The sequence below is a fragment of the Malurus melanocephalus genome, unplaced genomic scaffold (genome assembly GCF_030028575.1).
Source record: "Malurus melanocephalus ecotype Western Australia unplaced genomic scaffold, MMel_1.1 scaffold_298, whole genome shotgun sequence".
Lineage (NCBI taxonomy): Eukaryota > Metazoa > Chordata > Aves > Passeriformes > Maluridae > Malurus > Malurus melanocephalus.
The window spans coordinates 641,058-663,812 of NW_026623530.1; the positions used below are offsets into that span (position 1 = coordinate 641,058).

Below are 22,755 nucleotides of genomic sequence, written 5' to 3' on the forward strand. Positions count from 1 at the left end.
TCATGTCATTCTTCTTTCTTTTTCCTTTTTTATCTTTTTACCTTTTGTCTTTTCTTGCATCATTTTCCTTTTTCCTTTCCTTCTTTTCCTTTTTTTTTACYATCTTTCCTATTTGCCCCCGCTTTCTTTGCTTTTCATTTTTTCTTTATACTTTCCTTCCTCTTCCTCTTTCTCTAGCACGCAACCACCAAGCCTCTCACCCTGAAACCGACCTGAAAGCAAAACCAGACTTGAACATCTGCCCTTTCCACCGATCCCAGACAGATCAGAGAAGAGKTTGTGTGACTGCAGGCTGACAGCAGGACACGGTGAGGTAGGACATGAGCAGGAACTGCCGGGCGGAGGTTCCTTATCCTCGCAGGAGAACCAAATCTACCTGACAGCCCCAGGGTGACGAGAATCCTTGTCCGTTCCCGGGGCAGGGATCGCACCCTCGGGAGCGCTCACGTTCCGGAGAAAACACCAACTCGCTATTTTTATTGCTAATCATTGCTGCATTAACCGCTCATTACAGTGACACCCTTGAGCCCCGCCGGATCGCCGCTCGCCCGGCCCCGCTCACAGGGGATGGAACGCGGGGAGGGGGATCAGCCGAGCCCCGCCAAGCCCCGGCCCTGCCCGCGGTGGCATCCGCGCTGCGCGGAGCCTTTTGTTATGCTAATCCGAGCTGACATCACTCCGCATATCAAAGCCGAGGGGGCCGCATATAAGGCGGCTCCGGGGCCGCCCCGTCAGAGCGGTGCCGGTCCCCGGGCGGAGGTAAGCGGGGACCGCMGAGGGGTGCGAGCCGTGCCGGGAGCTGTGGGAAGGGGACCCTCGAAACACCAGAGGTGCGGGGCTGGCCCAGAACAGGCATTTGCGAGGCGTGGAGAGGATTTCAAGGAGAGGGGATGCATTCCGGGGGAATGCATGGGAGGAGGGAGAGGTTTCTAGAGAGAGAAGATTCTTACAGGTTGCAAAGCAGACCTAGGGAATGCCAGGGAGAGAGGCAGCTTGGAGACTGCAAGGGAGAAGGGAGACCTGGAGGATGCAAGGTAGAGGAGAGGAGAGGGAGAGGGAGAGGAGAGACCCGGAGGATTGCAAGGAAAAGGGAGACGTGAAAGGACGAATGGGGAGAACCTGGGAAATGCAAGGGAGAAAGGAGGCTTGGAGACTGCAGGGGAGAGGGGATACCCTGGGGAATGCAAGGAGGGAGGAGACTCAGCGGCTGAATKAAGAGACCTGAGGCCTGGCGAGGGGCAGTGTGAGTGCAGGAGAGAGGGGAGGACCCAGGGCAGAAGGAGACCCAGAGCGTGTAGATACCCATGACCGATGAGCTGCATGGGAGAGGAGAGACCCAACAGCTGGGAGACAGGAGATTCAGGGACTGAAGGCAGAGGGGAGACTTGGAGCTGCAAATGTGCCTGGCAATGCAAGGAGCTGCAGTGGAAAGAGGAGTCAGGGAGGCTGCAARGTAGAGGGGACACCCAGGGGCTGCAGGGGAGAAGGGARACACAGAAGGCAGCAAGGAAGTGGGGAGATCCCYTGGAATCAGCTCCACCACCCTCTGTTCCTTTTCCCTGCTCCCAGTCCTCACTGCAGGTCATTGGGGATGTGCTACCCCTAAACGAGGCCGTTGWGCTCCTGGAGAAAGCTGCAGGCTGSCAGCAGGATCAGGTGGATGTCTTTTCTTCTTGGGTGGGAAAACTGTAAAAATGTGGCTGAATACTCACAGGTTTATATACAGTTAAAATTGCCTATTCCCATCCCTGAGTCTGGAGTCTTGGAGGTGATAGGGGTGTTTTCTGTGTGCCAGTGTGGGGCTGGCTGCAAACAGCTTTGAGGTGAAAGAGGTTTGAAAAAAAAGCTTCTCTTTTAAGGAGTCCACAGGCCACTTGCTGTTGGTTTGATCAGTGACCCAGAACTCTCCAGAACTGTAAACATCACATCTGCCCCAAAGCGTTTCCCTCCCCTCCCCTTGCAAATTGCTCTTGCAAATATAACCTGTGCTGGACTGAGCGGAAAAAGGCATTATTACCTCCCCAAATAATAGGGGTGCAATTGCAGGCCAAGCTCACATTCTTTGGGTGGGTATGGGAGAATTAGATCTATTCTCTTCCTCTCCAGGGGTTGAAAAAATCACAACTGTGACATTTTCAAGGAAACAGGGAGGGAGGGTGGGGGAATAGAGAATGATGTTTGCTGGTCAGGTTTAGTGAGGGGGTTTTAGGCATTTTTGAACTGATTCTTGTGTTGTCCAGCAGTTCACAGGAGTGAAATAAGGGCTCTGAAACATCTAAATAGACAATGAAACACACTGGCAGGATTAAGGGCAGAAGGTTTCCTGTGTGCTTGTGGAGAGGTGGGAAGATGAGGGCTCCCAAAGATAAAAAGATACAGAAATACTCTGAGGCAAGAAGTATGTATGCCTGGATGCTTGTGGGAGCACTGCCTTCAAGGGATGCATCAAGCCCAAATCCAAGYGGGCATTAAAGCAAAACAATCCATGGCAATGAAATCCTGCCTCCCTTGTAGGCAGTCATTTTTGTCTCAGACTTCAAGGGAGCGGGGACTCGCCTCTAGAGGTTATTAAAATCCTTTGTAATAACAGTGCTTCTCTAGTAACCCTTTACACCAGGAGCTGGGATTGGGATAGCCAAATAGCTGCCTGAATGGAAAAAKATGCTGCAGATGGCAGACAAAACACCCAGAAACATCCATTCCCCCCAACCCAGTTGCTCCCCAAATGGGGATATTGAGACAGAAAGCTGCAGCTGTGCAAATCCAGAGCTGGGGATCAGGTAGGATACTCTTTTTCCAGGGTGAGGGGTTTCCCAAAGTGAAGGTGACTGCTCCAGCCATTCCCAGTCCCTTCCCAAACCCCTTTGAGGGGGTGGTGTGGGGGGATGCACAGTTACAGTTTGGGTATCCCCATGTGCTGTGCGATGGGCTGTGGGACTCCAGAGATGCAATGTGGTGGGTGGGCAGGTTTTTCTGTTTGTTTTAATGTTGGMTTTCTCATGGGGTGGAAAACCACTGCAAAGACCACAAAAAAGCAGCTCAGAGTGGTGTCTGAAGGGAATAACTGAAAGGAAACCCATTAACTGCTATTAATACTGCTGCTAAAATAAGCAAGCTGTGCACTGGAGACAGAGAGCACCCCTCTAAGAATTTAAGTCCTGCAGCTGGTTTGTTTATTTGTTTAGCCTGAAGAAGGGAAAAACAACAAAAAGAAAAGGRGTGGAAGGGAAATCCTTGAGAGCTTTTTTTTTGCCTCCTCCCGGCTTGCTCCCTGGAGACAAAAATGGGATTTTATGTTTACAAAGTTGCAGCCTTTTCCRTGAGCTCCAGGTGCCAAGGACTTGGAAGAAGTGAGAGGCAGAGTTAATGAGGTGAGAAGAAAAGCAAAAGGTAAAGAGCAAAACACATTTGTTGTAACAGATCAGAAAGAAAGTCTGCAGGGCATGGGCACCTGCATTAAGCAGGGAAATGCAGTTTTTATAATTTGTCTTCTCTGCAGAAAAAGAGAGAGGAAAAAGAAAGCAGGAGAGAGGAGAGATGAATAGCTGAAGATTTGGGCTAGTCCAGAGAGCTATCTTTTTTTTTTTCCTTCCTTCCTTCTTCCTGATCAGTTACACAGACTTTTTGGAGAGGGGGAGAAAAAATACCTCACTAAAGTGAAGCAGCGAATGAAGTCTTGCCATGTGTAGGGTTAAATGGAAACACACAATCGGACCATAACTCAGTGTGTAATTCAACCCATACGGTTTGTCTGTCTGTTGACTCAAAAGGTTGTATCAAGGCTTGGCAAGGGAGGGGACTGAGAAGGGATAATCCAAACCTTTTCGTGATTCGTAAACCACTCCTTTGCAATTTGGATAATAGATTTCTCTCTCGCAGTGACTCACTAAACTTCAGAGTTAGCCATAGCTCAGGCTCTTTCTCTCTCTTCTTTCAGGTTGTTCACCTCCAAGAACGAGCAAWACCCAAACTGAAGGAAAATACATTGCATTAAATATTAGGAAAACCTTTTTTTTAAAAGAAAAATTCTTTGAAGAAGCTGATTTCCTTCGGCAAATTGGAGAAGGTGCAGAAAATGAAGCCAAGTCTGCAATTTTTCTTAGCTGGTTTTCTGTTGATTCTGCAGACAAGGCTTTGCTCTGGGATAAAATGGATGTAAGTACCTGGCTCTATCTCTACATTTTAATGTTTTTGTAGGAATTGCTGGTCTTTTACCCGTTTGTACAACTGCTGTTTGAGGCATGCTGTAAAGCTATTTAAAGAGCAGCAAACACTGCAGTTCTCCAGGCATTCATTGATTTCAAGTGTGTATACTAGGGGCTTATGCTAACAATATGTCTCCATCTTCTTTCTAAAATATGCATGATTTAGGTTCACTTGGTTTTTTTTCTTCTCATTGATGCCAAGGGAAAGGCACACACTTGAAYGTTCTCATGAGCCAATTAATGAAGTTTCTGGCATTAGCTGCTGCCATGCTGTGRAACTCTCCCACCAGGAGCACTGGTTGTGCTGAGTAGATGAGAGCAGTARGCAGCTGAGATAATGCCCCGAGTCTCCAACGATAGGGGGTGCTCAGCAGATGACATGGGGGTTTTGCAGACCTTTTAACCTCTGGATTTTGTGAAGGGTGTTAAAATGAGGTGAGAAGCGGGGAGGAGGGTAAAGAAATACCAGGGACTGTGGTCACATCTGGATTGAGTTTCCTTGCAGGTAATGTTCGCTGCAAAGTGAAAACATCACTATCTCACTTGTTTRCTTAAGCAAGCAGTTAGTTGCTTGCTGCAAAATACACAAACAAGCCACTCCAACACYAATCTGTTTTCATGTCCTTCATGAGTGATCTGTTTTTTCTACTTGGGTTTGGAGCTGGTTACAAAGTAAATAAGGGAATGTGARTTTGCCTCAAATGAGCATCTTCAGTAAAAGAAAAGGCACAATAACATACAATGACAGGAGGACTCTGYAGTGCATTGAGGCAAGGATCTTTGGGTTAGGTGGTGAAACTGCAGCAGGTGTTTTTACTGCAYGTCATGCAGTCAGGGAACAGAGGATCTTCCAGATGGCAATTCACCTTCTCCAAACAGACATCCAAGAGAAACATTAAGTTTTATCATCTGGTGATGCCATGTACTGCTAGCGATTACACATCTGCCTTTTATATCCRTAAAGAGAAGCAGAGTGAATCCCTCCAGAGGGGTGTTTATATGCATGTGGACAGGTGGGAGGAATAGTCACCTACTTTAGTGCATCTTTCAAGGTGATATAGTGGGTGGCATCATTGTCTGTGGTGGGACGGTTGGAACTAGATGAATTTTAAAGTTCCTTCAAACCCAAACCATTCCATAATCTTTCAATTGCTATCTCCATACTCTAAGAACCATCTGGGAAGTAGAGGAGAGTCAGAATCTGGTTTGCTCTTCGTTGTCTTGGCTTTATACCTTGCAGTAGTCAGCAGAGCACAATTACATAGCCCAGCTGTTTCTTTCTGCCAGCTTCCTCCAGTATTTAGGCTCTCAGCTCTGCCTATATCCAACACCTTGCACAGGGCAGGCATCTCCTTTCTACAGGACATTTGGCAACACGTCCATGGGACTCCTTCACAACCTTTATTTCTATGCACCGTAACAAAAAAAGCTGTTTTGTGGCACCCTAATTCAGTACATGTGTAGAACTATGACTGACTGGAGAGGCTTGCCCATGTGCTTGGCACTGGGGTCCCACTTAGGCAAGGTGCTAAATCACAAGCGAGGGGTTTGGGTTCCTCCAAAGGACAGGGGCAAGATGAACTCCACAGGGAATCTGACAGTCTAGTGTCAGGCCATAGACATGAAAAAATGCTGGGGGGTGGGGCAAGGTCCCTAATAGTTTTACTGAAAAAAAAGCAGCCTTTTGGCCACTAAGTGGTTAAACTGCAAGGGTTGCTTTTGGGGATGGGTGAGGGGAGAARCAGTTGGAGGCAAGATATCACAGTCACTGCTCCTCCCCTTCCCAGCAGACATATCCTCCCTATCAAAATGCAAGTGGGGAAGATGAAAGCTGGGATTAAAGTGGCATTTGAAGCATGAACTGCATCCAGATGTGCCACGGAGCTCCTCTCACACCTGTTTAAAACCTGGCAGAGACCTGTACTCCCTGTCCACTGCACTTTGCAACTGGGATGCTTCCAGCTGGGATTTCACAAAATTATATTGGGTTTTTCTTTAATTTGCTGCTCCTCATTTCCCTACCCTTGTTTTTCTGTGGAAACACAGGCAAATTTTCCCTGCTCCCCATCACTCTTTTTCCTTGGGACAGGGACTGTGCTTTGAAATTGCTTGGGTAAGTTTTTGGTAAATAGAGTAACAAATACTGTGTAGTACCTCAGACCTGCAATCCCAGCCCTGGACTCACATTCTGGGTGCTGTGCAATTGRAATCTGCTCCTTTCCTCTCTTGCTTTTTGTTGGAGAAGGGGGAAAAAAGGATGGGATGAAGGAGGAAAGTGYTATGTGATGTTTTCAATTGTGGACTTTTCTCAGCAGTCTGCCCAYGGTGTCGTTTTTGTTGGCATGGTGCCAGAGCCAAGCTTCAAAGAGGATTTGGGAGAGGAAGGGGGAGATAAGGAGGTGGGTTTCACCRGCCTGGAGATGAGGGAGAGACTGATATGAAAGGCGATAGGAAATTCAACTTCGATTCAGCGCGTGATGTAATTGCGGGGGGAGAGGAAGAAGAAAAACACACATTTCAACCATTTAGGACTTCTCAGTAACACAAATATCCCATAAATTAGTAAAAGCAGGGAGAAGGTGAAAAAAGGAGTTAATTATTTTACTTGGCTTATTTTTATGTGGTCCAGATAGCCAGCTGTTGTAAATTGGTACTGGGCGCCACCAAACATCCAGCATGGTGTGTGAACAGTCAGCATCTTGCATACATGCTCTTGCTGATGGAGAAATTAATATCTTCCATCTGAGCTCCAGAGAGCTGCTTGGGTGTAAAGCCAGAGTATGACTCCAAAATATGGCTCCAGATCTTCGCTTTTGTTGTGGAGAGGCAGCCTTTCTCATCAATGTATGTGAGAATCTGAGTGTTATTTTTGCAAACACTTTTCCATCCTTGGAGCAAGGTGGGTATGTGGGGAGGTTGCATCATTTCATGGTGTTCAGTGTTGTTCTGTCACAGTGGCTGAAGAGGTGAGGCACCCTTTGTTTTCCATGGGATGGATTCCACGTCTTAGGGCCAATGCATCTAGGAATTCTRTCACCTTCCTTATCTGTTTTTGCAACCCGTTCAGCTTCCCCAGGAGGGTTTGATTTTGACCAAGCAGGTGCTGGAGTTACTTATTTGGGTAGAACTGAAAAATAGATGTGCACTAGGGGTAGCTGCGTCCAGATGTGCACACCCCAGAGGTCTGCAGATGTTGGGATGTCCAGGCACAGAGTAGCTTCTGAGGCACTTCTGCCTTCACAGAAATTGGGATTTCCTCTGTCCCTCTGTATTGAGCGTCACCTTCACTGCAAGAGTGGTTGTAAATAAGCCAAATGCAGCAAGTGATTTGGGTTTTGTTTTTTTTGGGTTTTTTTTCATGGCTTGCAGAATAAGCCCAGGACAGCAAGTGCTGGCATTAGGAATACCATCATTTTTAGGTGAAGCTTTGGAAAGTCTCTGCCTGTCTTTGTTGTGGTGACCCAGTCAGGCCCCATGGACTCTGGAGCCATTCCCAGTTATTGGTGCACAATTCCTATGGTTCGATTGCAGCCCTTCAGAAGCAAAAAGTGGCTTAACCACACCTTTTCATGAACACAAGCCCACCAGCCTTGAGCAACCCTTCTGCAGGCAGCAGAAAGCAGGGGAGAAAATTGAAAGATTTTATCCTTCCTGGCAGCTCCTACTTTTCTCCTTCAGTCAGTGGTGGGAGGGAGTTGGGACATGAGGACATGGGCACCCGAGAGGAGACTGTCTGCCTGGCAAGGGACTGCCAGATGAGCTGCTGTGAAAGGGCTGCAGGATGGGGATGGCAGGAGTGGAGTAGGCTGGGGGCGAGAGAGGGGGGTACCACGTCTTTGAAGTTTGCTCTCCACTCCATAGGCAGCTCAGGAAAACTTCACAAARCTCCATGGCCTTCCTCAGTGCTCAGTGAGCCAACTCAGTGCTGGCATCAACTTCAGTCAAGCTTGGGCTCAAGATCAATGGCCTTGTGCCCACTACTGCCAGCACTGAATTTGGCACCATATCTGAAAGCAGCTTTTATTTTAAGCTTTTACTTCAGGGTTGATTTCCACACCCACACACTTCTCTCCCTCTTCCTCCTCTTTCTTTCATTTTTTTTTTAACCACATAAATCTTCCTTCTCTGTTTGAAAAGGCTTTGCAGAACCTGGGGGAGCATTTACTAGRGATGTGGTGTCTCTCCCAGGACAYCACATTCCCSTTYTGGTCCCCARACTGGSACTGATGCAGGGCAGGGTGGCAGCRGCATGGGCTGCGTCTGGCTACCAGGAGATTAGACAAGGTTATTGTAACACTCCTGCCAGCCTTTTCYACATGATAACCTGAAAAAATGAGGCTCCTGCAGATTAAAAACCTTCAATGGAATAAAATTTAAAAAGAACCCTCCATCTCTGCCTCTCTTTATTAACATTTCCCACACACATCACTCTCCACGGCCATGTAATTTTGTCTAAATCTCTTCTGTTTCACCCAGATCCCTGCAAGATTAAGGGGTTTAGGAGTAGGTATTGAAAAGAGTGCCTTGCAGAATGGACTAGAAGCTCACAGTTTCACCAGCAGTCCCTTTGTGAGACCTTCCAGATCATGTCACACAAGGGAGGATGGGGAGATCTCTCCAGAGAAGAAATTCTTCCACCCTTCAAGGGCTTTTTAAAGGACATCAGTGCTTTGCTGCTCAATTCAAGGATTTTTTCTCCCTTTGGGTTGACCTGGAGCAGTGTCCTACTCACAGTGTACCTTGTAAACCAAATTATGTGTGGCTTTCATTGACATTTGCTGAGAACTGAAGGTCCTTCCTGAGCTGCAGCTGCTATGAAAAGTCCTTTCATGGAGCCCACATATGTAGGAATGGGCCCATACCTCTCAAAGGATCTAACACTACAAATCATTCATATTTTCGAATGAATTTATTAACTGCCTGAGATAACGAAAAGAGTAAACTAATGTCATGATCATCCATGAATCATATTTCCTCTGTAATTATGTTTGTGGTTTTCTGTCAGTATCCGTAACATCAATTGCAAGACCTGCTGGGCTATGTATAGAGCAGGAGATGTTTGGTTTAGTCCCTATTTATTTAAAGAGATKGGTCGAATATGTGTCTTTAAAAAAAACCCTGAAACAACCACCCCTCAGTTGTCTGGAGAATGAAGGATGGGGTGGGAGAATTAAGGARGAAGACCACGATGTTATCAGCAGGAAATGTGAAAAACAGTATTTACAGGGTGGAAGCAGGTGACATCCCCTTTTCAGATGAAGGGATTGAGTCCATAGAAAGATGTTTGTCAGGGATTTTTTTCCCAGATTGAGGAATGGAGGCAGTTCTGCTAGCTATGCCCTTGAGAGCTGGTTTTTCAGGCTGGCTGTGCCCCTTTGACTCCTGTTTCTCTCCTGGTGCTGGTGCTCGGTGGAAACTGGGTACAAATAGGACAGAGACCCACCACCAAATCCTATCATGGACCAGACTCTCCTGGGGAAAAGTGTTTTATTTTCCACTGCCCTACAAACGGACATTTTTTTCCCAAGAATGTCTTTGCAGGCAGTGGGTATCCATCCTCTGATGCTGCCAGAATTTAGGAAGCAGGGGAGGGGGGTGCATTCCACAGGKAGGGTTTAGAGTGACATGGGTTGGAGAAGATATTTCTGAATGTAGGACAGAGACTGAACAAACCTGGGTTGTCAGGGCATGGACTTGACGGCCTAATAGGCCTCTCACCTTCCTGATCTGTGATTTATTAATGCACTTTTCAGTCTCAGCAAGTGACTACAGTAGCTAAGTTTTCTTTTCCATCTCCATTACCTTTTACTTTTTCCTCCTGATGCTTTGAGATGTTTCCAATTGTAGGTTCTCACAAGCCAAGGTGTAAAGTTCAGGCCTGAGAGATGTTCAAAAACACCTTCCTGCATCTTGCAGTTTTATTCTTGGTGGGCTTCCTGGAGCTCAGCTCATTCTGCACGAAACAGCCACTGCTGCTGCTTACTGAGTTCTCACCAACGGGAACATATTTTTATTTTTTTTTCTTCTATGAAGCAAATGGCTTCCATGTTGCATTGTAAACCTGCTTCTTTAATGGTGATCACTTCAGGCCATCTGAAGTGATATAATAACACAGTCTCATTGCACCATATCCCATTTCTTTTCACATTGAGAATGAGTTTCAGTCTGAACTGAGCTTTCRTCTCAACCTGTTGGTGTTTATTTCTGTTCATGACTTGTCTGTAATGGTGAGATAGAGGTGCCTCAAGGTATCCTTCCAGGTACTTTAAAGATGCTGAAGATTTCTATAAAGGATCAGAAAACGTGGTGCAGGACCTAGGACATATATGCATCCTTCTGCAAGGACAGCTAAAACATCCCAAGGCMTCTCAAGTGTCACCTGACACCTCTGATTAGAAAACTGAGCTGGTGCCTCAGAGTAAAGCCTCTCTCAGAGACTTGGAATGTTCCTCATTTGCCTGAAGCTAAGGCTGTGAAGCTCTCTCACTTCTCCTGCCGCACCCTGCCTGCTTCCCTTGTGGCTGGGACATGCTGTGCTGGAGTATTTATCATTTTTACTCTATTACTGATGAGCTGCTTTGGCCTCTTGCCTGATTTTTTTTCAGCCCATTCCTGGGAGTTGCTGATAGGCTTTCTGGGATAAGTTTTCACAGATCCCTGGTGTCAAGTGCTAGGGGTTGGACATATCTCATCCAGCTCTGTGCTTATACCATCCAGATGTCTGTGTCCCTGCTCGGTGTGTCTGGGTTTTCTATATAGTGCAGAAAATAAGCACTTCTAAGTCATGATAGTATCTTATTGTAGGTCTCAAAAAGCACTAAAGGCTAACTGCTTCCTAGATGTGGCTTTTTGCTTTCGATGGGCTAAAGAAGGGCCCTGAAGGACTACTGTGAGGTCTACACTGTAGGGGTTTGCAGTCAGGTGGTGGTCATACTATTCAGAAACTCATGCCCCCTTCCAGGGCATGATTTGTTTGAGATACCTGCACACCCAGTAAATAATGAACACATTTTGTCTCCACCAGCTCAGGGTCCCAGCTAAGGCAGGATGAGTTGCTTTCTCTCCAAACATGGAAAAATGCATGAACACCAGTGTGTAAGGGACCAAGATGATCCACAGAGCAGAATCTCTGATGATTAAATCATAGAATCATTTAGGCTGGAAAAGATCTCTGTGATCATTGAGTCCAACCAATAACTTAACACTGCCAAGTCCACTACTTTTTCCTTTCCCTTGAAATTCACTGGCGAGGACTTCTGTTTGCAGTATGTTTAACAGACCTCTTAAATATGTGCATGATGTGTATATTTATATAGCTAGCAGAGTGGTGGTTTCCCTTCCAAGTTTGCCACTGATTATCTAGTGCCAGAAATGCCAGTCTCCAGTCACCTGGGAATATGTCAGYGCAGACCTATTCAGCCCCAGCAAGGACTGTAGCTTTTCCCTGCTTGGAAGAGTGGTTGAGTTTGCAGTTATGTGCAGCCCCAAGAGAGCTCCAACATACACAGCATCTGGTTCAAGCCAGCCTGAGGGARCTGGTGGAATAGATACATTTTCTGGAAAACAGAAGATCAGAGTTAATACTTCATTTTGGTTAGGGCTCAATTTAAGCTCTGTTTCCATCTCATTTAACTTCTGAGGGATGTAGATGTTACAGCAATAAAGTGAAATGCACCCAGAAATGTGTTTGCTAATAAGCCAAACTAACCAAGATGACTTGGGATTAATCTGAAAGCCAACACATTTAACAATGAGAGAAAAAAATTTGTGTTAAAGTTGTGTTGCCAGGATCAGCACAACTTCAATGCCAGTTATTGGYGCAGCCAGCTAGAAAGTTGTTTTATGGGAAGGAATAACTTTTATGACTACCCTAAGAAAGCCATAAAGATACAAAGAGAGTACATACCAGGCTTCTGCTGATCATTGTGGGTGAAGGAAAGCACAGCCTGTAAGATGCATTGCAGCATTTGTTCTTTTTTAACCTGGAAAGTTTGGCAGTTGGACACTGGAAGAGCCACCACTTTGGAGTGTTGTTCTTTTCTTCCATGGTAACATTCTTGCTCGTGTTCATGGATCCTTTCTTGGATTTGACTGTGGTACTTCCTCTGCACATRCTCCCACTGAGCTTTTGCACTATGGTTTTCAGAGACTAGAGAAACAGACAATGTGCAACAATGATGGAATCAGTGGAGGCCCTTGGCATTAACTCTAAGTGAAAGCATATGTTTTGCAAATTTGGTGATTTTTCTCTAGGCCTCGCAGGGGATTTTCTTCGTAATTAATTACATGACATTTAGCATAATCCTTTGAGCGTGTGTTAGACAGATGCTGAATGCAAAATGCTGATAACACCATCGCTTTTTTTCCCCAAACACCACAGTTTTGGAGGATCCAGATTTCTTATATCATGGAACTGATGGGTCATTTTTCACTCTGTTGGGAGGCCTGTGCTCTTCATTCTTCAGCAGAAAACCTTCCCACAGGATTGACACATCCAGTTGACTTGGCATATGCCCACGGAGTTTTGTGTAGACTCCCCTAGATAATGGAGAGAATTGCACACTTCTAGAGGGTGTTTCTTCCCACCTCACTTAAATGCCTACTTTATATTAAATAAATCACTTTTCATAGTTGCTCATTTTTCTCACCAGCTTTATCTAGGCACCTCTTTACAGAAAGCTTCAATTAAGTCAGGTGAAYGCTGCTCACTGCACTAGAAGTCCAGAAATTAATATTAACCCAAAGGTTAATTTTTTTTATGTGCTTTAATGCTTTTTTGCATGTTCTTGTCTCCTCAGAGCTCTGTCTAAGACTCCCTCAGCTTTGGCCCTGAATCAAACCCAGCACTGCAAGCAGCTCGAAGGCCTGGTGGTTTCTCAGGTGCAGCTGTGCCGCAGCAACCTGGAGCTSATGCAGACCATTATTCAGGCAGCACGGGAAGTGATAAAGATCTGCCGTAAAACTTTCTCAGACATGCGGTGGAACTGCTCTTCAATTGAGCTGGCTCCTAACTACCTGCTGGAYTTAGAGAAAGGTAAAGAGTGCTGCTGGCTCAGTTGGGACTGGAGTGAATAGAGGCAGCCAACGTGCATGTGGGTGTGTGTGTGCAGTGGAGACGGGAAGGGTGTTGCTCCTGGGAGGATGTGGAGGGACTCCAAAGCCTGCTTGCCTTGTTCTCTGAGACTGTTCATCACCATGGTGCCAGTCATGTCCAAGACCTGGTCTACCACAACTCTTACAAAGCTGACCAGCATTCTGGTCTGCTCATCCCRCTGGGAGTCATGGGAGGAGCACAGGAGCAAAAGGAGGCAGGAGAGTCCAGGGAAGGGCTTCTCCACATGCTCCAAGAGCAGATCACATCACAATGAACAAGTTGCCTAAATCCAYGTGACTCCTTGCCCTGCTGGGATGTTGCCTTATGTTGAAGAGCTCATTTGGGAGATGGTGGTGCCATGGGACATCTTAACTGCARTGAGTGTGGGCTGCTCTGTGGGACACAGACTGCGTGAGTGTCTTTTTGGGGAATATTTACCTGGCCCAGAGGCTGAGCTCAAGTTCTTCTCTTTCAGGTACAAGGGAGTCAGCATTTGTGTATGCCCTCTCTGCTGCTGCCATCAGCCACACCATTGCCAGAGCCTGCACCTCCGGGGACCTCCCTGGCTGTTCCTGTGGTCCCATCCCAGGTGAGACACCTGGACCTGGGTATCGATGGGGAGGATGTGCAGACAACCTCAACTATGGTCTTATCATGGGGTCCAAATTTTCAGATGCTCCCATGAAGATGAAAAAATCAGGATCACAAGCCAATAAACTGATGCATCTGCACAACAGTGAAGTAGGGAGACAGGTAACAAATCCACAAGAGTTATTGTACTTGTACAATCATCTGCAGTGTTGGTCCCTCTGTGAGGTTCAGTGTCTCTACCAGCTAGTGAAAGGACAGATTTCTCTCAGATTGCTCTGGACTCCTTTGGCCTGCTGAAAATTGTGGTTGTATAACTCACCCAGTGACTCAGGAGGTCCCAGATGCTATTACCAGCCCAGTTTAACCATGGGTGGGATGTATCATTAGCACCTGTTGCACAGTCCAGGTTGGCTCTGGCTTGCTTACCCCAGGAGGTGCAGTGGGATGGGTCCCGTCGTGCTCTGCCAAGGGCGTTGTGCAGGCAAAGTGCTGTGTAAGCGTGGAGGATTATCATCAGCTACATGCATCCAGCAGCAGCTGCCTCCAGCCATCCCTGCAGCCAGGAGGGAGGATTTTTTTCCTTTTTAAACTGCTGTGCTAGTGATATTTCTCATATCTGGCACAAGCTGCTTTTAACAGCTTGCATCCARTGGAGGGATAATGCTTACCATGTGCAGTGCCTGGTGAGCACYGCGGTGCAAATCCCTCTAATAGCCCTCCACGCAGCTGAAGAAATGGATGGGGAGCTATAAAACTGACCCCTGCACCCATTTCTGGGGCTCCAGTGGTTCCATAGACTGCTTCTTCTGGACAGCTCGGTCCTTCCAGAGCTGCCTGTGCACACAAAACTTGGAGCATGTTGAGCTCATTGGTAGCTTGCTGTGTAGCTACAGGCTGATTCCATCTTTGCAAAGCACAGACATGCTGAACTTAGCCTCACTGGTTCTCTTTTTTTTCCCCCTGCTATTTCCACACTATTTGGTTTGTTTGGTTGGGGTTTGGAGGTTTTGTAAATTTTATTTTTGCAATGTCATGAATTTTTGCTTCARTTGCAAAGGTCAAATTTTTGTTTGTCATGGCTGATGCACTCAGCCCTTCCTAGCAGCATCTGCCACGTCTCATCAAAATGAGAATAGTCCAGAATCAAAGTAAAAGGTTATTTTGGCCCTGTGACCAGCAGAAAGGTAGGGAGAGAATGCCCTGAATTCAAAACAAAGCCATGACCTCTCTCTTACCAAAGCCCAAAGCTGCTGGAAGMTGAAATTGATGTTAATTATCTGTTTATGGAATGTTTTTTTATTTTCATCTCCTTCAGAATTTAGAGGGTGGAATGCAGCCAAAGATAGATATCTGATCAAAAGCCAAAGCACTCTTCYGTCTTTTGGCTGCAAAGGAGCCCTTGTGAAAGTAGTCCTGGGCTGACAGTGATCATCAGGGATTTGCAGGATCCCATTCCATTTGCAAAGTAGCTACTCTGGACTGCCTGTGCAGAAATGCCTACAGCCGTGCCTGCTAAGGAAGTGCCTTCATTAGCAAGCTTGTGGGATGTTTGGAGATCAGAGAAGGGCATCTCATAACACCTGCATTCCTTTTTGCAGGTCTTGAAAGCCTCTCTTGAAATGAAATGTAAGTGCCATGGAGTTTCTGGGTCATGCTCTATCAAGACCTGTTGGAAAGGCCTTCAAGAACTGCGAGACATTGCATTGGACCTCAAAAACAAATATTTGTCTGCCACCAAGGTCGTTCACCGGCCCATGGGCACACGCAAATACCTTGTGCCAAAGGATATTGATATCAGGCCAGTTAAAGAGACAGAGCTGATTTACCTGCAGAGTTCACCTGATTTCTGCATGAAGAATGAAAAAGTGGGGTCACATGGGACCCAGGACAGGTGAGGACTTTTGCAGTGGGTGCTCACTGCACTCTGACCCCACAGGGGGAGAGGGACAAGAGGGGAGGGAACATGTATGAATAAGGGGCAAGGGGAGGTGGCATATACGTGCAGGTAAAGCACATCTCTAACATACCATATAGCCTACCAATGCCTAACCCTGTTAATGGTGGCTGTGGCCAAGACAARGCTGCTATCACATTTTCTGTTACATAAGCAAGCACAAGATGCATTTCAGAATTCCCCAGGCAGCTCACCTCCATGGGAACTCATAAGGATCAAGCCCCTGCTTTATACTGTGTTGAGTCTTTGTCATTTCTTGCAGTCACTGCTGATTAGAAGAGTTGTTACTCTAAGGCTCCTCTAAGTAGGCATTTTTAACCCAGTCAGGACCAGCGTTTCTAGATCACCTTTGAAAAAGCCCAAAAAACTACAAAGAAGTTTATTTTTTTTTTCTTCAACTACATTTTAAAGGTCCAGGTGTGTTTGTATTGCTTATGAATCTGCAGAGAATTTTTTTTACTTCATTAGTTTTAGGAATTTAAGATCATTATGTGCAAGCCCAGCCTCCACAGGCTGGTCCCSTTTCACAGGCAGGAGACATGCCTGCCTCTTCCCACCATCTGTTTAATTTCCTCCAAGACAAACTAATCCAACATTTCAACAATATGAGCATCTCTAGGTGGGCAGACCCATCTGATCTCTCTACRGCAGACTCATCAACAGCCAAATAATTGTGTGTTTCCAGAATTTCCCTAATTTTTGTTAGGTGGCTGCAATGGCTGGATTTCAACCTGGCTCATTAGTCTTGCCAACTTACCTTTCTTTTGATAGTTCTCATAATTCTTCCTTGGTTTTTCTGTTATTTTATGRTGGAAACTCAGGCAAGTGGCCAGRAGCAYGTGCCTGGCCTTTTTTGGGATGCCTTCCTTTTAATGTAGTGGACATAGTGGTATTTGGACCATTGTGGTTCGAAGAGAGAASATTTTGCTGATCTGAAAAAAGTAAATGATCCAAATGCAGAAAAGATAAACAATATATGCATGTGGTGGTATGGCACTTGGGAACATGGGTTATTGGTGGRCTTGGGAGTGCTGTGGACTTGATGATTTTAGARGGCTTTTGCASTCTAAATGATTCTGTGATTGTGCATCAGCATTTAATTAGTGAAGCTGATCAGTAGATAAGACAACTGAGTGGGACAAGTCTGTTGTTGTGGTTTGAACCCTGGCTGAACACCAAGGCACCCATGATGCTCCCCCCCACCCCCAGGAGAGGTAGAGGGGAGAGCAAAAACTCCAATACTAACACAAAGATTTATGGCTTTTAGATAAGATTACAGATTGAGAGAAAGATTTCATACTCCATGGTGGTCAAAACAGGCTGGAACGTAAGTTGCAGAATAGATTTATTACTAAAACTACTAAGAAACTACTGGAAAGGGAAGAAAGAAATTAATTCAAAGTAAGAGGGGGTCACAAGAAGAAAAATGGACCATGAAGACACCATTCTCTTATTCCCTCCCCACCCCTCCCACCTTCCTGCACGCAGCAGGGGCAGGGTGTGGGAGATTTCTGGTCAGTTCCTCACCATGAGTCTGTTCCATCTGTTCAAGGAGGATCTTCTTTTTGCTCAGTATCACAGTGAGGGTCTTCCCACAAACAGCCAGTGTGTCAAACCTGCTGATGGCGTGGGACTCCTTGTCCACAAAAAGGGAAACAGTCCTCCCAAGGCYGGGCTGCCTTAGTTCTGGGAGCAAGGCCAATCTCTCAAATCTCCTGGCAGAACACAGTTTCTTCTAGGCATCCACTCGCTCCAGGCATGGGGGGGAGGAAGGGGTGAGGGGAACCTCTCCCACATAGGCTGTGATCAGTCCAGTCCTCCAAGGCCAGCCTTTATCTCAGGARCAGGGCCTTTCTATAGGTCTCCCACTGTCTTCTTCCAYCTCGGRAACAGCCTGCTCCCCCATGGTGTGGTCAGTACCACGTCTGACCTTGGAGTCTCCATTTCTTTTTCACATCTCCTTACCTCCCCCCCACCTCTGGCTAAGTGCTAATGGCAGCTGCTGMAAATTAASTTGTTTTGAATTCTTAAATATGAGACTATATGTCATCATAGAGGTGTAACCAGCATCTCCAATTGGCCCAGGTTTGGTCAGCAGCMTGTCCATCACCTTCAGAGCCATCAGAGATTGGCCCTTAAACACAGCAGTGSAGGGCWCTTTTTGCTGGAYGTGATRAAGAYTTCCAGAATCTTYTCACAGGAGCCATTTTTGTGRCTTTYCATGGTCTCCACMCCCATCCCTAAAACACTGGACCAAGCAAAACCATCACATCTGTCCTTTTTGTCCCCTGATGTTTTATGATAGTTAATGTTCTGTATCTGACATCAGAGGCAGGACTGCCTGTGGTAGGAACACCCTGCTGGCCTTCATCATCAGTCCAGCAGTGGAGAAGTAATTATCAAGTGAAGGTGTTTATGAGTCACTGGGARTAGCAGGGAGAAAGCATGTATTGAAACTGGTTTCTGAAGGAAAATGTTGTGTGAGTGGAAGTGAAAGTTTTTGGGGATTTGTATGGATTTTGACATATTTGTACTCTGAAAAGGACCTCTCTGCTTTGCAAGGAAAAATATTGCTGAAGGTTATTTGGAAATAAGTTTTATGCAAATTTCATTAAATGAACAGGTTGTGTCAAAACAAAACTGAAATCATTATGGATTTGCCAATTAAAACATTGTCCACGAGCTGGAATCCTTTCAGAAGACAGGGAGGTGTAACTTCTTTATCTAATCTTATTTTACAGCAGATTTCGATATTTTATCCCATCTAGGGATGAAAAGTTTGTCAAGGCCTGAATGATTTTTTTTTTGCCTTCTGAGGAAAGGAAAATGTGTATTGCAGGCATCCCTTTAATCCAAGCTGGGCAACAGCTGTGATTGTGGACCTGCCAGCCAAGAGCACAAACAAAATGAGATTGAGTGAGGATTTAGAAGACCAAGATATTAAGGCAGGAAGGGATGACTTCCCAAAGGAACCTGTCAAGAAATACTCCTCATTCTCAGATGTGCAAGATGGTGATTGCCATGGGAGGGAGGAGGCCAAGGTAGTCCTAAGCTGAGCTGCAGGCATCATTCAGGCCAAGTTTTAAGGCCATTTGTAGTTGGGCTTGTTTTCATTACAATCCATCTGCAGCCTCTTGAGAAGATGCCTAGTATCTCAAAATTGGCATGTGTAACACATAGCAACTGCTTTCCTCAACTAAATTAGTAGAGGAAATAAGTGYAAAATACACACAATATGTTTCAAGATTGGTCCCTGCTTCCTGGGGGGAGCAGGGAAGGGGAGGGGATCTTCCCTCGTCTCCTCCTGCCATGGATGCCTTTTTCTCTTTGCAATTTTTCTCTCATGAAGAGAATGCCTAAATGCATTTTAAATGGGGTGATTCTGTTCCAGTCTGCTGGAGAGATAATGCCTAATGACAGGGATAAGGCAGAAGGAGCAAGAAAGGGATGCTGTTAGAGAGAGGGCATGGCAGAAYGTGGTTCATGCTTACTCCAGAAAGATGCCAAAATGTTCACATGAAAATAGCTCAAACATGATTTTATTTTTCAAGTCAAGTCCTGGAGGCATYTGAACATTTTATCTTTGTGCACATCAAAGTTTTCTGGAGGTAGATGCTGCTGTGTCCTAGTAGTCTAGTTTTTAAGGCCTTTCATGGCAATGAAGTCAAGAGGTTGTTTTGTTGTGGTCCCTCATTTGGTCTGCTTGTTTTTCCACCACTTTCCCAWTCCTTTTCTGGCCTATTTCTGGGTACAGAGATCAGTCCATGGACTGTTTCAGGGCAGTCTCCTGTCTCCACAGCTCAGGAGACTTCAGTCTGGGCATCTTAAGCATTTTTCGAATCCCTGCTTTCTGCCTCCAAAGGGATTCAGAATATGCCATTAACAACCCATTTCCCTGTTTCTTGATTAAAATTTCATATTGCTGCATTGTTGTAACAAAAAATTAGCAGTTTTGCAGCATATCCAGGAAAAGCCCTTTTCCTACACCCTCASCCCCAGSTCTGGTGCTTCTCAYAGAATGCTGGAAACAGRATAGRGGTTGATGGCTGAGTTGCARCACCTTGGAYGTGTTGGATTTCGCTGTATGCTGTAGGGAACAATCCTGCACTGCCAGGTGGGTGGAAAGGGTAATCTAACTGGTGATCCCTCTAAYGTGAGGGATCATATTATGAAGACTTACTGTGTGTTTTCCCTTTCAGGAAAGGGAATTAAATTATCCTGTAGGTGAACCATGTGAAAATCCACTCAGAAAATGTGCYCCTAGTTACTCAAAAGCCTTTTAGAGCTCTTTCCTGAAAGGATTTCAAAGCCTYCTTCAGAACAAGCCTGAAATGTTTTCTAAGACACTCTGGACTTTCTTAGCTTGTTGAGATTTAGAAATGGTTTGCAAATCTGCATACCTCCCAAGTGCTTGGGGTGTATCCAGATTTCAAAGTCAGGGAACTAAACTCAAATGTGAGGTTTGAGGACTCTTTGAAGTGCTCAAAACCTGATTAAGGAGCTAAGTTTTGCAACTTGTGTCCAAGTCTCCTGCAAACAAGTCTTGCTGCTACCGCACTGACTCCAGCCAAACTCTGTGTGCTTATAAACCACCTTCACACTTTCATTACCAATTTAAAATGGTCTGGAGAAAAGTCTAAAGAAGCTGATCTGTGAAGCTGAAAGTATGACTTTCAATAAAAYAAATCAGCCACTGGGAAAAAGTGTAAATGTACCCCTTCTCAAAGATTGCCTAAACAAAAGCATTTTTTTATCTCTTAAAAAAGTAGTTCAGTTGCGCCTGCCTGAAAAATTCACTATCATATTTGAGTAAATGAAATATAACAGCCGATTATAAAATTGAAATCTCTTTTGTGAGAAAAGAGGCAAAAATATGAGTCTTCTTTATCAGCAGGGTGCAATGKATCATGTTTCAAAGGCTGTTTAAGGTTCCTTAATGAATCCAACTAAAGGGAAATTCTGCCGTGCATGCGAAAGCATCCAGCCCCTGAAGCCTTGCAGATAACCGAGCTGTTTATTACTGATCTTTCCCAGAGCAGTCTTGGAATCAAGCTGAACGTGAAATCAGGCTGCAACAAACAATGTGCTGCAGCTTAGCTGGGTTGATCAGCCACCACTCCTCAGCTGACTCACTGTGGCAAGGAATGTGGCCACTCTCTGGTGGCTGCTCCTTGCTCACATATCCTTTCTTTACTTCTACATAAAATATTAATCACAAATGTCTTAGGCTGGTAAGCTTTCTTGAACTCCTACGAGCATACATGAATCTGACTGAGCATGCATCTGCTGTTCAGTTTTCTGTGTTCAGTGGCAGTCCTTGATRCCACTTCTTTCCTGCTACCCCAAAAGTATGTTTTGCATTGTGTGACGGTATGGGGTTTGTTCACCTGGAGAAGAGAAGGCTCTGGGGAGACCTTAGAGTCCTTTCCAGAGCCTAAAGGGGCTCCAAGAGAGCTGGAGAGGACAAGCGCCTGGAGCGACAGTACAAACGGAATGGTTCCCACTGCTAGAGAACAGGGTTAGATGGGATACTGGGAAAAAATTGTTCCCAGTGAGGGTAGTCACTGAAACAGGTTGTTTAGAGACGTTGTGGCTGCCCCATCCCTGGAAGTGTTCGAGGCCATGGTGGATGGTATGGCAGCTGGAACTGGCTGGTCTTGGACTGCATTGTGCCCCTGTACTGAGCATTGGTGAGGCTGCACCTTGAATACAACGTTAGTGTTGGTCCCTTGCTCCACGGCAGACAATGAGGTGCTGGAATGTGCCCAGAAAAGGGCTGGTGAGGGGTCTGGAATACAAGTCCTGTGAGGAGCGACAGAGAGTACTGGCATTGTTGAGTCTGGAGAAGAGAAGGCTCAGGGGAGACCTTATCTTGCTCTACAATTGCCCAAAAGGAGATTGTAGCCAGGCTGTGCTTGGCCTCTTCTCCCAGGGAACCAGCAACAGGRCAAAAGGAAATGGCTTCGAGTTGCACTGAGAGAAGTTTAGGTTCGAGATTAGATTTCTTCAGTGACAGAYWAGTTAAGCATTGAAACAGGCTGCCCAGGGAACTCACCAGTGCTTGAAAAATGGTGTTTGAAAAGTGAGTGAACATGGCACTTTTTGATATGGTTTAGTGGACTTGGTGGTATTTAGTCCAGGGTCGGACTTGATGATCTWGGAGATTTTATCTGACCTTAATGATTCYATTGTATGATTCTATGACCTTCAAGGTTCCCTTCCAATCCAAACCACTCTGTGATTCTTTGATTATGTAGACAATGAAATTTCTAAGCAGATGCACTCATATGTAGCTTGGGAAGAGTAGTAGTTATGGATAAACAACAGCATTTGATGTTTGGTTTTCGTTACAGCTTCTTTTAGTTTCTATTAGTGATGGCACAGGAAAAGATGAGCTTTGATTTTGAGTAAGTTATAATGTGTTCAATGGCAGTCTTTTTTGGAACACTTATCAGATGCACTACCCTTTTTTTGACAAGATCTGACAAATTCTAAATAACAAATAGCAGATAATTCTTTTGTTAGTGTCCCCAAAGAACTGCTCTGGCTAAAGATGTCCTCGTACATAGCAGGGGGCTGTTTGGACTTAGATGGCTGTTAAAGGTTCCTTCCAACCCAGACTATTCTATGCTTCCTAGAAAGTGAGAAAAACTAGCTTTCTGTTCTTCCCACCTTATTTGGGTGTTATTCCTACTTGCCCAGGGTGACATGCTTGCAGCTGGGACCCATTTCAGTAGTTGGGCCAGCGGTGCTTTTTTTCCGTTATTTTACTTAATGAGTGGGGAAAATTCAATTCTTCCTACTTTGAGAGACCTGGATTTGAGCATAAAGTTCCTTGAATGGGTTTGTGAATAATAAATTTATTTGTGAAATAATATTTTTACACAGAAGATTTGCAATAGATAATAAAT

At 45.5% G+C, this 22,755-nt stretch overlaps 1 protein-coding gene across 3 annotated transcripts in view; it reads left to right on the forward strand.

Annotated features, from left to right (window-relative positions):
* Positions 1-567: 567 nt before the first annotated feature.
* The window catches only part of WNT11 (Wnt family member 11), a 29,218-nt gene continuing 7,030 nt past the window's right edge, over positions 568-22,755 (forward strand). Inside the window, exons 1-6 of one of the 3 annotated variants that reach the window (XM_057377024.1) lie at positions 568-759; positions 3,039-3,047; positions 4,037-4,155; positions 13,004-13,239; positions 13,775-14,052; positions 15,489-15,781. In XM_057377024.1, coding sequence (XP_057233007.1) covers positions 568-759; positions 3,039-3,047; positions 4,037-4,155; positions 13,004-13,239; positions 13,775-14,052; positions 15,489-15,781 — 1,127 coding nt within the window. Of the gene's footprint in view, positions 760-3,038; positions 3,048-3,998; positions 4,156-13,003; positions 13,240-13,774; positions 14,053-15,488; positions 15,782-22,755 lie in introns of those variants that run through there. The other 2 variants (XM_057377023.1, XM_057377022.1) reach the window with 2 other exon arrangements.